Source organism: Myxocyprinus asiaticus, chromosome 2, assembly GCF_019703515.2.
Source record: "Myxocyprinus asiaticus isolate MX2 ecotype Aquarium Trade chromosome 2, UBuf_Myxa_2, whole genome shotgun sequence".
NCBI lineage: Eukaryota > Metazoa > Chordata > Actinopteri > Cypriniformes > Catostomidae > Myxocyprinus > Myxocyprinus asiaticus.
In genome coordinates, this window is record NC_059345.1 from 55,082,886 (window position 1) to 55,097,475 (window position 14,590).

At 35.0% G+C, this 14,590-nt stretch overlaps 1 protein-coding gene across 1 annotated transcript in view; it reads right to left on the reverse strand.

Moving 5' to 3' along the window:
- Positions 1-14,590, reverse strand: part of LOC127452301 (stromal interaction molecule 2-like) — a 67,059-nt gene that overhangs the window by 17,274 nt on the left and 35,195 nt on the right. Inside the window, exons 3-4 of the mRNA XM_051717687.1 lie at positions 7,055-7,185; positions 2,866-2,977 (exon numbers count right to left, since the gene is read on the reverse strand). Coding sequence (XP_051573647.1) covers positions 2,866-2,977; positions 7,055-7,185 — 243 coding nt within the window. The remainder of the gene's footprint in view (positions 1-2,865; positions 2,978-7,054; positions 7,186-14,590) is intronic.

The following is a 14,590-nucleotide window of genomic DNA, read 5'->3' on the forward strand; positions in this document are numbered from 1 at the left end:
GTTATATATATATATATTTGAAACACTTACTCATTCTTTATTATCATTTTTTTTTTTTTTTTTTTTTTTCACATTTAGAATAATAGTAAAGTCATCAAAATTATGGAATAAATGGAACTATGGGAATTATGTTGTGACTAAACAAAATCCAAAATAAATCAAAACTGTGTTATTATATTTTAGCATCTTCAAAGTAGTCACCCTTTGCCTAGAATTTGCAGACATGTACTCTTGAAATTTTCTCAACCAACTTCTTGAGGTGTCACCCTGGGATGCTTTATAAACAGTATTGAAGGAGTTCCCATCTATGTTGGGCACTTATTGGCTGCTTTTTTTTCAATTCATCAATTTCAAAAGCTTTTTTTTATTTATTTTTTTATTAAATATTTGTTTTATAATGAAATTAATTAATATGGTTGCACAATGATATTTTTGTCTACAAAACTAATTTCAAATATTTAAGCATATGCCTTCAGATCAAAAGATTTTTAAGATCATGAGAAACATTTCAGTCAAGTGTTTCAAAAGTTTTGACCGGTAGTGTGTATATAATTTATATATATATATATATATATATATATTTTTTTTTTTTTTTATTTTTTTATTTTTATTACAGACCTGCTTCTCGGTCAGAACCCGACAGCATCAAATCTGTATCAATGCATCAATGTATCAAACAATAATTCAGTAAAGACCTGGAAACAACTGAGAAATTTACTTTTCACCTCAATAAATTTCATTGTCTCTGGATTAACTGTGTATATAGTATACGTAATATATTTTTGTCTAAAAAGTCTTCAGCATGTCACAGAACGCTACATCCACACGTGCATTAAGGCAAAGAAATGTGTGATGCAGCAGTTTCCTTTTGAATCAAAGCAAATGTTTATTATGTTCAACTAAAAAGAGAAAAGCAACAAGAAGTGGTGTAGTTCCGAACATTTACTGTAATAAACCATTTAGACTTTGGATTCATGAAAAAAAAAAATCGGAACGAAATTGACCGTTATTATCCGGTTACCAACATTTAAAAATAAAGTTTTCACACCGGAAAAATTGAAAGGGACTTTGTTCCCGTTTTCGCCAAAAATTGCGTTTTCGGTTTTCGTTCCTTGGAACTTTTTCAGTCCCTGAAAACATTAGATATATTGTTCACAATGAAGACAAAAAAGTCTTGGACACTTTCAGGTTGTCAAATTTAGTGAAACATGTCCATAATAATAATAATAATAACAACAATATTTATTTTCTATAGCGTGTTTCACAAACCCAAGGTTGCTTCACAATGCAAATGAATACAGCAAAAGAAAGAGCTATACCAAAGAATGAGCAACAAAGAGGTATTACAACAAAACAGAAAAAAAGAGGTACAAATTGAGAATCAATAGTTAATGTGCTGAACTACACCAGTGGTTACTCTGCTAGAGCACCTGTGTGAACTTAAGGAGAACTGAATGACCTCATACATCCTCTAAAATGACCATGGGAGGTTAAAAGTAATTGCAAAAATTGCTAAGAAAAGTGAAGTTAGTCAAAAACTCAACCAAACTTAATTTGAAATTTTGTTATCTAATGCAATGACATTCATACATTTTCAAGTGTGGCTTAAGTGTCCAAATACTTTATGTGGCCACTGTATTCTCTCTACTCACATCTAAACACATTGAAAGAACAGGGTGAACTTGCACAGGTATTGTACAGGGAGCTACTCAGGCGTCCACTCATTGCGATGGGACCAGTTACATGTACTTAGATTAGTTACAGACAATCCATTTCAAACCACTATTTAATGACTCAAACTGAAATGAAACCAGACCCAAATTGTGTAGATACCATACAGTAGTGTGTGTGCTGTTGACACACACTACTGTATAGTATCAACACAATGGAGTACTCCAGTGTCTTCTCAGGTTACTCAGAGTTACTCACAGCGCATGATGCTGTGAGATGCCATCATTCCATATTAGTGTCTCAATGGTTAACACGTTGTCTTTGTTTAGAGCTGTGCAAGTTTGGCTAATTCAATGACAACACTATTCCTACAATCTAAGACATCATACACTGTTTAGGACTACCCCACAAATATATGACTGCAGAGACCAAGTACTGACCTACAAAATGCAATGCTTGCAGCTTGTGTTGAAACAGATAGTAAGTAGTTATTTAGCGTCATTTTAATCCGAAATGTGTTAAGGTACACCCAGGATTTCAAATTAACTTTCGGTGGGTTAATAGACAAAATTATTTATTCTTAATGAATTAATCTTCTTCTGTTTTTGGAGATCCGCATTCTTCATGCAAATCACCACCTACTGGGCCACATCTATCATATCACTTCTGAATACAGTACATGGATTTAACCACTGGAGTCTTATGGATTACTTTTATGCTGCATTTATGTGCTTTTTGGACCTTCAAAGTTCTAGGCACCATTGGCTTGCGTTGTATGGACCTACAGAGCTGAGACATTCTTATCAAAATCTTTGTTTGTGTTCAGCAGAAGACAGAAAGTCATACACATCTGAGATGGCATGAGGGTATATGATGAGAGAATTTTCCTTCTTGGGGTGAACTATCCCTTTAAGCTGTTTTTCCTTGCATATTTTTGTCAAACAGTGCAGGTCATTGTGTCACTGGCAGAATCGTTTAAGATGAGCCAGAAACTGTACCCTGACACACGTGCTTGTTTTCCTCATATTTCAATTTTGGTGGCTTAATGTGAGGAATATTCCACATATATATATTGTCACATGGAGTTTCTAAATAAAAGTTTTCACTGAGGTAAAAGTTGTTAGAAGACACGCATGCATCCAATGCATGTTTATGAGTGCATGAGAGCGTTTTTAGCACTTTTTAGTACTTTACCTTCTGACATCTTCCATCCCTTCCACAGCTCTTCCACTGTGATGTGCTGGTCCTCTCTGTGAAGATTGCTGTGTTTATTGGTCTGGTGCTGCTTCATGTCCTCTATAATAAACTGCAGATGAACACCAAGACAACATTAACACCCACACCGCAGGAAAATGACTTCTAATGAAGTAGTTCATGGCACATCACTGACATATCATGCCCAAGGGCTGATTATGTTATATCGTGCTTCAGAAACAGAGGTTTTAATAGATTCAAAAACATACTTTTAATACCATGCAAATATATTTCATGCAAAAAAGCAGAAGAGAAACCTCTTATCACATTTACATTTTAGAGCTATTGCATCTCATGACATTTACTCATTTAGCAAATGCTTTTATCAAAGAGTAGGGTTTTACTGCACAATAAAACTATTAGAATATGACAACCATTCTGCATAAGTGTGAAGCTCACTGTGGTGAAATCTGTGTAAACAGTGTATCTATCTGTGGTTCTTCCCATTTGTATACAGTACATAAATGATGGAACAAACAGGTTTTGTTAACATGGCCCTTGTGTTTAACATAGTCTTATCTAACTAACGAGAGACAAGGCATCTTAAAAGACCTGTAGGCTTAATTAGCAACTCTCTCTCTCTCTCTCTCTCTCTCACTCACACACACACACACACACTCAGGAATCTGCTGTGTCCTGAAAGAGGACACCAACTTTCAGTGGCTGTAAGAAGATGAAATTCTCAGGACTCTTCTCTGAACATGTCTTAAGCCCAGAAGCACCTACCATGGCCAGAAACAATCCTCAAAACACACACTATGCATACACATATACACAAAATATACCAAAAAGAAATATATGCACATAGTCCCATTTAAAATATCAAAGAGAGCCTGAGCAACAAATCTGAACAGAACAGGAGAATGCAGGGGCATTGTTTAAATTCACAGGGCCCAGGACAAAAGTTGTTTGGGTGGGCCGGCCTCCCTCGTGCCCTATGAGTAGACTATACTATACAGGACAACCATGAAGGCAGACCTGGGAGAGTGATACAGGCAGTTTCACTCTCAATCTTGAGGTAGCAGGTGTAAACCAGAAGGAAACAGTGAGAGTTTCCACCCACTCTGTGCCAATGGTGACATCTTTAGGTAATGTGTGGGCAAACAATCTGTGTCAGATGACGTATATGCGACATAGATCAGCGGTTCTCAACTGGTGGGTTGTGGCACAAAAATGGGTCGCAGGTCAGGTTTTATGGAGTCATGGACAGCATTGGGGGGAAAACTTATTAACTGCAAGTAACTATATAATTGTGCATTATTAGGATAGCGAAATAAATAGACTTCAAATTTAAAGGGAGGAGAAAAGTTCACATATCTTTTGTTGTTCAGTCAAACTCTACAGTATTTTGGGGCAAATTTGGTAGAAGATTTACTTGGAAGAATTAATTCATTTCCCGGTCCTGGTTTACTCCAAAATAGCAAATATATTTTGCATATAGAAAATGAAGCCTATTGTTAGGGCCATTAAGATTTTTTACATTGTGACTTTATTTTCATGACAGTTATACACATTTTAGTCCCCAATTCTCATTACCGCAATTCAAAAAAAGAGGGTCATTATGAATCTCTCATTACCGCAACTTGAAACAAATTATATATTATTTCAATTGTAAAGTATTTATACATCATTGAAGTTCTCTTTCATTTCATTGTACAATAGCACATTTTTATTGTAATACAGGGGGGCAATGCCAAAAATGTCTGGCAGGCTTCATTTTCTTGATACAAAATGTTATTAAAATGTTTTTTTTTTTTTTTTTTTTTTTTTCATATTGATTTGGGGTTAAACATGACCAGGACATTTTCTTGATAGATATTGTGAGAATCACCCAGTTGTGGGATATGCCCTCATCCTCGAAAATCATGAAAAAAACAAACAAACAAACAAACAAAAAACAGTGCAACATGAAAGAAAAAAAAAGACTAAATTAAATAAGGGTTAATTTGCAGTGAGGATAAACATGCTTTGTACATGAAATCATTGAAAATCAAAAGACATTTGGACACCAAATTTGTCACATTTCATATTTGGCCTATATGTTATAATAATTTTGCCCGAGCCCCGAGCGTGACTGCTGTGTGCATTTTCCATTTCCCTTTTTGATTTGCAACTAGTAGCACCTAATAAACATGAAAAAAATTCTAGAGCAAATAGTTTTTTCTAAAAATTGATGGCAACATACAGTTTGTGGACAGTGGGATTAAGTTGTGACATTTTTAGAAAGTCAGTTTTTTTTCAAATTGTTTATTATGTTTCCAGGAGTGTTGGTTATTCGTGTTTTTTAGACATTTCAGACATTACATCAGAAATTTAGCATAATTAATTCTGATTCAAAGTAATGGTCCACATCATCCAATCACTGCCAACCATGTTAAAATAAAATTATATATTATAAATTCTGAATCTATGTACTGATTACCATTGCCCCATGTCTGCCAACCATGTTTAATGGTCCAAACATCATCTGCAGCCTGAAACTGAACTTTTGCTTGGATATTAGGAGTGAATGCACTTGGCTGCACAGAGAGTTAAAGGATGCTCCTTTGCCACTATTTAGTGAATTACTTAACCTCCAGTGTGCTGTCTATCTTCACTGGTCTCAGAAAAGTTTGAAATGCATCTTATTTGTATCCTAACTCCATATAAAGCCTCTGAAAGCAAAACGTTTCAGCTTTTGGATAAACCCATTGATTCTCAGTGTGATAATGCACAGCAAATATAGGATTTCTAAAGTACACATTAAAGTACATTGTGTTTAGCAGTGTGGCGTTTCACGATAAATCTCTCAAATGTAAAAAAAAAAATTTTTAAATGGCATATTGGAAGAAACTACAAACTCTAATCTTTTGACTCAAACAGGTTTCAGTGTAAAAACTTAAAAGGCTTCTTACCAGATGTTTTGTTGCAGTTTCTCCCAAAGACAAACTCCGCTGTGATCAGCGCCATGTTGTTTTGTCACATGACTCCATGCATCAAAAGTTTAACCATTTACTGACAGCACAGAGTTTCCTGAACTGAGATCAGTTAGTTTAAATTAAATTAAATTATGCGTTGCGTATACCAAAAGACAAAATACAACGTTCACGCGTGTGTACATGAGGTTGCACGAGCATATAGTTTGCCCTATAAATTTCAATGTTTGATTTTAAGGACATTTTAGTTTACTTTTGTACAATAAACAATTTTACTACTATGTCGGGAGGGCACTTGATGTTAAGTGTAAAATCTGGGTCATAAAGCAAAACCAGTTGAAAGCAACTGTGCTAGTTTAAAACCTCTTTTGTAGTGGACAATGGTTCATGAGCATGATGTAGTATAACATGTGGATGTTGATTTTAAATATTACATTCATACTACAACAACATACACTTGTTATGTTACATTTTAACTGCAATAAAGCAAACATATGAAAGAGATTGATTGCTTATTTATGCAAATCATGAAAATACTAGAAAATCTGTGATTGACTCTACATGTACATTTCAATAGTAAAAGTGTCAGCTACTGTAGGGCAGGGGGACAGGGATTATGTGAGGTGCAATGTGGGGTTGACATTTTTGTGGTGGTGTCAGATTTCAGAAAAGATTAAACCTTCCACTTCTCTGTGTGTGTGTGTGTGTGTGTGTGTGTGTGTGTGTATATATATATATATATATATATATATATATATATATATATATATATATAAAGAGAGGGGACATTTCAAACTTGACCCCATCATCACATATAAACACACACACACACACACACACACACACACTTGATAAACAAATGCTTTTGTCTGTGCATATGAATATGTTTGGATGTTTCATCATGTATACACCAATACTTATGCACTTGCACACACACACGCAAGTAATGGAGTAGCCTTATGGGAGAAGTACTCATATCTCAATGTTCTCTCTCTCTTGCAAGGAAGAACCACTGTCAACTTTGCCCTTTGAGGTCTCTGGTAGAATAAAGCTTTACTGACATGTTTTTTAAGCCCCCTGACCCCATCACAAAATGCATGCGCACATATAGAAACACACCAAATGCACGCATTATTGAATGCATCAAGTGCGGAACAACTCCATATTTCATATTAAGGCTATACATTATTCAGAATAAAACTATATATGCTCACCTCCACGCTCTCATTGACTTCAATCCCTCCATCGTTGTCATCATCTAGCTGCTTGTGAATGTGCCGCAGTGCCTCTAAACTGAAGCGGTCGGCTTCGTTCACACATGGAGGGATGACTGTCAAACACGGATCTACAGAGAGAGCGAGAGTGAGAGAGAGCAAGAGAGAGAGAGAGAGGGACAAACAATTAACCTTAGTAGGGGAATAATTGTTGCATTATCCCTTATAACTCACATACGTTCTTTCTTTTAGTATAAGAAACACACACACACACACACACACACACAAACAAATATTTACATATATGATTGATCAGCTTATAATGAGACAGATTCAATCAAAATATTGAATTTAATGCAAGAAGTCAGAGCATTGGGGGCAATTGTAACGATTGAAAAATAAATTATACCATCCCACTGTATTTTAAAGATGAGCACACCTCAAAGTAATTACTCTATATCATTGCTTTAACACTTATTAACATTACTGAATAGTTATTACAGTTATTATGGTCAGGAATAATATGTTTAAAGCAAAACACTACATTATAGTGGCAAAGTGGGTCTAAAATGATATTTATTTGTAATGAAATCAATTAAATTCACATTAAAAAAATATTGTAAGATATTAATACATTTTCATTTCACAAGTTTTTGCACACAGTTTTTCTAAGTCAGTTTTAATGCTGACTAATATTGTTGATTAAATTGAATAAATTGAACAAACATTTCAGTTAAAACAGTAACTTTTACTTACAAATCTGATGTAAGTGGTAATTAAATAAACTTAGTAAAATGTAAATTAATATTTTATTACAACATTCACATTTTGAACTTTCCTTTTAAACGCATTTTTCATCATGTACCAAATAACATATGGAAGTCTTCCACAGGGAACCGTAATGCATGCTATATAGTCTATTAGACAATAACACTGCATTACTGGCAATAGAAACAAGACATATAGTTGCGCATGGCGTGCTTGCCTCAACACTTCATGCACAAAACACACTACAAAATGTGCATGTTACACTGCAAAAAAAAAATAAAAAAATCTTAATTTGAATTTTGTCTGGTTTTCCAGTAAAAAAAAAAAAAAAAAAAAAAAAAGTAAATATCTAAATATTCTTAAAATAAGATATATTTACTTGACGAGCAAAACTGCATAAGATATAAAGTCTTGTTTCCAGAGAAATCTGACAAAATTAATAAACTTTATGCTTAAAACAAGAAAGAAAATCTGCCAATGAGGTAAGAAAAATTAACAAATGTTCCCTTTGAAATAAGTTTATTTATCTTTCCCCATTGGCAAATAGTTTTTCTTGTTTAAAGCATAAACCTCACTAAATTTAGTTTATATACTTTCTCTGAAAACAATGCAAAATATCTTATGCCATTTTGATTGTAAATGTATCTTGTTTAAGAATGTTTACATATTTTTACTGGAAAACAAGACAGAAATACAAATAAAGTAGTAATTTTTTTGCAGTGTAACAATCAACAGATAATTTTGTTGACCATGAACAGGTAATTTTGAGTAGAAAATGAACTTCAGACTTCACAAAACAAGAAGTTACTAAACGTGAAAAAATCAACAATAAAAACGGTGTAAATACTTGCAACCAGTGAACCCGCAAAAGTTAATTTCTTAGGCCAGGTGCATGCTGGGAACACCAGCTTCAATCTTTACTTATTTTATTTACCTGTGAAATTTAGTCAAATGAGCAAATAACTAGGACATGGTTTTCTACTTTAGGATTGATACATGATGACAAATAGTAAAGATAACAAACAATCGGGCCTGGGTAGCTCAGCGAGTAAAGACACTGACTACCACCCCTGGAGTCATGAGTTCGAATCCAAGGCATGCTGAGTCCAGCCAGGTCTCCTAAGCAACCAAACTGGCCCGGTTGCTAGGGAGGGAAGAGTCACATGGGGTAACCACCTCGTGGTTGCTATCTGGGTGGGACACGTGGTGAGTTGTGCATGGATGCCGCAGAGAATAGCGTGAAGCCTCCACACGCGCTATGTCTCCGTGGTAACGCGCTCAACAAGTCACATGATAAGATGCGTGGTTTGACTGTCTCAGATGCGGAGACAACTGAGATTCGTCCTCCACCACCTGGAATGAGGCGAGTCACTACGCCACCATGAGGACTTAGAACGCATTGGGAATTCCAAATTGGGGAGAAAAGTAGAGAAAAAAAAAAAAAAAAAAAGATAAACAATCATAAATTGTGTCCTGGCCAAATTTGCCCATTGGCCTCTATTCATCATGGGTTTCTAATAATCCCCTTTACATATGAATTGGCTACATCACTGTACACTCCTCTTCACCAATAGCTGTTGAGTGATGGGCATTCAGGCGCACTATGGCTGCCATCCAGGTTATTATTATTGGAACTAATATATATAAATATATATATTATATATATATATATACTAGAACATTATTTTTTTACATGTTTGAAATGAGTACAAATTTAGAGTTTACTTAAAGGTGCTGTAAGCGATTTTTTCATGGAAAGATATGCAAAAAAAAATGGTAATACTCCTTGAAAGATATTAATGAAATAAGTGTCCCGAGATATCTCATCAGTCTCCGTGACAACTCTAGTCTCTGTAAACAGCAAATGAAAATGTTTCCAGGGTCCATGGACAATGACGCTTTCTGCCTGTCAATCATTTTGCACGCTCTCATAGTGTTGTATTTGCAGTGAATTATTGTGGCATTATGCCATTTTTATGCCATGTTCCTCAAATGTCAGTTGAGGGAGCAATTTTGCTGCTGTTGTTTTTGACAACAGTTTCTGCTCGTGTCAATCTCAATAAAGCTAATTTGGTATCTTTGGAGAGTGGGTTTTGGGAAAAAGGGGTGTGGCTAATCAAACGTCTCAGTTTGTAAAATTGTAGACCGGCTAAAATCGCTCAGCGATATTTTTAAGTTCACGCTTAATCCTTTAAGCTCAGATTGGCCCGCCGACAGGCCCACGAGAAGAAACAAATAGTCACAATATTAAAAAATGCAGCGTTGACCAACACAAAACAGGTATTGTTTGAAATCTTAGAAAGTTTACTTTCCAATGCATGCAGGCATTATGACTAAAATTGAACAAGTGCTTTGAAATTTGAAGACAAATAAATCAATTTTTTTTAATAATTTATATTGTACATATTATTGCAATCAGTAAAAACATCAAACTGATCAAATAGCCATGTGTCACACGGTTGAAGTCAGAAGTTTACATACAACTTAGCCAAATACATTTAAACTCAGTTTTTCACAATTCCTGACATTTAATCGATAGAAAACATTCCCTGTCTTAGGTCAGTTAGGATCACTACTTTATTTTAAGAATGTGAAATGTCAGAATAATAGTAGAGAGAATTATTTATTTCAGCTTTCATCACATTCCCAGTGGGTCAGAAGTTTACATACACTTTGTTAGTATTTCGTAACATTTTAAATTGTTTAACTTGGGTCAAACGTTTTGTGTAGCCTTCCACAAGCTTCTTACAATAAGTTGCTGGAATTTTGGTCCATTCCTCCAGACAGAACTGGTGGAACTGAGTCACTGAGTTTGTAGGCTTCCTCGCTCGCACATGCTTTTTCAGTTCTGCCCACAAATTTTCTATCAGATTGAGGTCAGGGCTTTGTGATGGCCACTCCAATACCTTGACTTTGTTGTCCTTAAGCCATTTTTCCACAAATTTGGAGGTATGCTTGGGGTCATTGTCCACTTGGAAGACCCATCTGCGACCAAGCTTTAACTTCTTGGCTGATGTCTTGAGGATTTGCTTCAATATATCCACATAATTTTCCTTCCACATGATGCCATCTATTTTGTGAAGTGCACCAGTCCCTGCAGCAGCAAAGCACCCCCACAACATGATGCTGCCACCCCCATGCTTCACAGTTGGGATGGTGTTCTTCAGCTTGCAAGCCTCACCCTTTTTCCTCCAAACATAACGATGGTCATTATGGCCAAAAAGTTCAATTTTTGTTTCATCAGACCAGAGGACATTTCTCCAAAAAGTAATATCTTTGTCCCCATGTGCATTTGCAAACTGTAGTCTGGCTTTTTTATGGTGGTTTTGGAGCAGTGGATTCTTCCTTGCTGAGCAGTCTAAAGGACTCGATTTACTGTGGATATAGACACTTGTCTACCTGTTTCCTCCAGCATCTTCACAAGGTCCTTTGCTGTTGTTCTGGGATTGATTTGCACTTTTTGCACCAAACTATGTTCATCTCTAGGTGATAGAATGCGTCTCCTTCCAGAGCGGTATGATGGCTGCGTGGTCCCATTGTGTTTATACTTGCGTACTATTGTTTGTACATGTGGTACAATGTGGTACCTTCAGGCATTTGGAAATTGCTCCCAAGGATGAACCAGACTTGTGGAGGTCCACAATTTCTTTTCTGAGGTCTTGGCTGATTTCTTTTGATTTTCTCATGATGTCAAGCAAAGAGGCGCTGTGTTTGAAGGTAGGCCTTAAAATACATCCACAGGTACACCTCCAATTCAGTACACCTCCTATCAGAAGCTAATTGGCAAATTTTCTAAAGGCTTGACATAATTTTCTGGAATTTTCCAAGCTGTTTAAAGGCACAGTTAACTTGTTGTATGTAAACTTCTGACCCACTGGAATTGTGATATAGTCAATTAAAAGTGAAACTATCTGTCTGTAAACAATTGTTGGAAAAAATACTTGTGTCATGCACAAAGTAGTAAAATGTAAATGAAGAAGTCCTAAAGACTTGCCAAAACTATAGTTTGCTAATATTAAATCTGTGGAGTGGTTCAAAAATGAGTTTTAATGGCTTCAACCTAAGTGTATGTAAACTTCTGACTTCAACTGTATGTTGTTGGAAAGCTCTCAAAGAGCAGAATACAAACAGCCTATTTGTTTTACTCATAGACAAAACTATAGTGAATAATAGCTAAGTATATTTCTTTAAAAATGAGGTTGGTGTTGCTTATATGCCGGGTTTTTGCTTATAAATTAAAAATAAACAGATCAAAATATCACATACCATTATTTAGAGGAGGTGATTATCTTTCAAAGGAGCCACACACAAGGTGGATGTATATAGATCATTAGATAATTCACACAAAGCACAAAGTTGCATATGGCCACCAGAAGATGGGGCCATGTAAATAACACAGACTCAATGCCTTTTGACTCGATGAGTCTGCCTGACTCATTCTGTAAAATCTCATTACTAAAATCATGTTTCCATGCTATGCATACCTTTAGTCATTGTTGTAATTAGTTTAATGTACAATTATTATGTTTTATTTGTTTGCAGAGGATTTTGGAGAAACATTTTGGACACTATGATAATTTTTGTTTTTTAATGCTATAACTTTTGATTGCTTTGTCATATCAACACAAAATGTTTATCAGATACAGTTGACATGATTATGGAACAAAACAAGAGCAGTTTTTCGGAGCCACCTTATTTACACCCAGAGATATATAATGTCAAATCAGAAAAAAAAAAAAAAAAGTAAATGTTTGGCTCAATTTTGTGCATGATTTTTCAGCAGTTTCTTAGGCTAGGCCAGTTTCTTATCTATATGATTAAAAAAAATTGAAAAGTTATCTTAACAATGATACCAAACACTTGACCCTCCTTGTTTTTTTCCAAGTAATTAGCCTTTAATTTTGGGTATGCCACTGAAACAGGAAATCTTTAAAACATATTCAGAGCTTAAAGGGTTAAACTAACTTATTCAATGTAGAAAGTACTTCTGCTATATTTACTTTACCACAAAATATTTTTTCAGAGCAGTTATAAAAACTGAGATAAAATAGATATTAGTTTGAATTCAAAGACATGAAAACTTTAGAGAGCAAAAGAAAAATAATGGACATCCAGAAATGATTTTTATATGTAAAAATCACTTTTTTGTTGGAAATTTCTCACAAAGCTAAACTACATTTAAAGTGTTACAATTGCCCTCGGTCTCCCCAACAGCTATTGATTTATGATTAGACAAAACAGGACTCAAGTCAACAACTGTTCATAATATTAGTTAATAAGTAATGTTACTCATCAAGTTTTTATCCTGTCTGTGTGTGTGTGATTGTGTGTATGTCTGGGCATCTGTAGGAGTCCGTTTACAGCAGCGTGCTTTGACCAGTCTTGACATGCTTACTAAGTTGCAGGCTGTTGATATGGCAAATGGTGCTGGTATTTGCTTGGATCACATCCTTGTTCTTATTTAAGGAGAAGAGTGAGATCCATCCAGTCTTAACAAAACTATTATTGGAAAAGAGCCCTGACTGGACGAAACATCACAGAACACATCACTTCAGTGTCTACCTGTTATGATGCCATCTCCAACACAATTTGGAATTCGGAAAAGGTAAATCTAACCATTCTAAATAAAACAGATTCATTCTTCATTTTAAATTAATGGCAAATCCATCAAGTGTGGTTAGAAAGGGGTATCACCAAAGAGAGAAAGTGCCTAAAGTCTCTCCATGTATGGTTGAAAACAAGCTGCAAATGCTACTAAACAAAGTTAAACAAAATAAGGTATTCTCTTAGTATTTGCATTATGACTGGCATGTGTTCCCCCATCTGATTACGTAATTATATTTGTGTACCAGATGTCCCTGTCCACACTAATTTCCATGTGTGGCTTTTTGCATAGAACTCACTTGTGCTGACGGGTGACCATCTCAGGAACACTGTGACAACAAAGACCGTCTAACAATTACAAATACTGTATATCATACAGTGGGATCCAGAAGTCAGAGACCACATACATTTATTTATTTTTCTTTTGGATATTTTCATTTAAACCATTTAAAATTTTAGGACTTTGAGGAAAAAACACAGACAAGAAAAGTTATGATGCACTATGTCATGGGCTAATCAAATGTAAGCAAATTTGTGACATCAATCATGCTAAAAAAGGTCAGAGTTTCTTGCTTCCATTAAAGGACACAAGATGCTCTTCAGAACATTCTCAGATCATGCTGGGATAACATGGATCATCCCAAGTGCATGCTGCCATTAAAGCATTAGTGTAATATACCAAATAATAAAATCTGATTTTTTTTTTGTTTGTTTGTTTTTTGTTATGCAGATAATAGAATTTGTAATGAAATAATGTACTAAATTAGAAAAGAATGCAAAATAGAAGCAATTTCACCAGTGGTCTCAAATGCTTGGACTTTTTTGTACATTCATGTCATAAGGAATAATAACAGAGAAAATATCCTTTTTAATAGCATGATCAGATTTGAAAAGAAAGTAAAAGACTGATGAGAATGTGAAATAGGTATAAAAGGAATAATAACAGAGAAAATATGCTTTTAATAGCATGTTCAGATCAGAAAAGAAAGCAAAAAGACTGATGAGAATGTGAAATAGGTAAACATACTACAAACCTATCCTAATGCATAAAGCATGTGGCAGGAAGTGACAGAGGCGAGTGGAAGAATAAATAAAATCATGTAGCAAAAATAGCGTGAGAGAACAAATGAGTGGGTGTAAAATTAGGACAGGCAAAGCTATAAA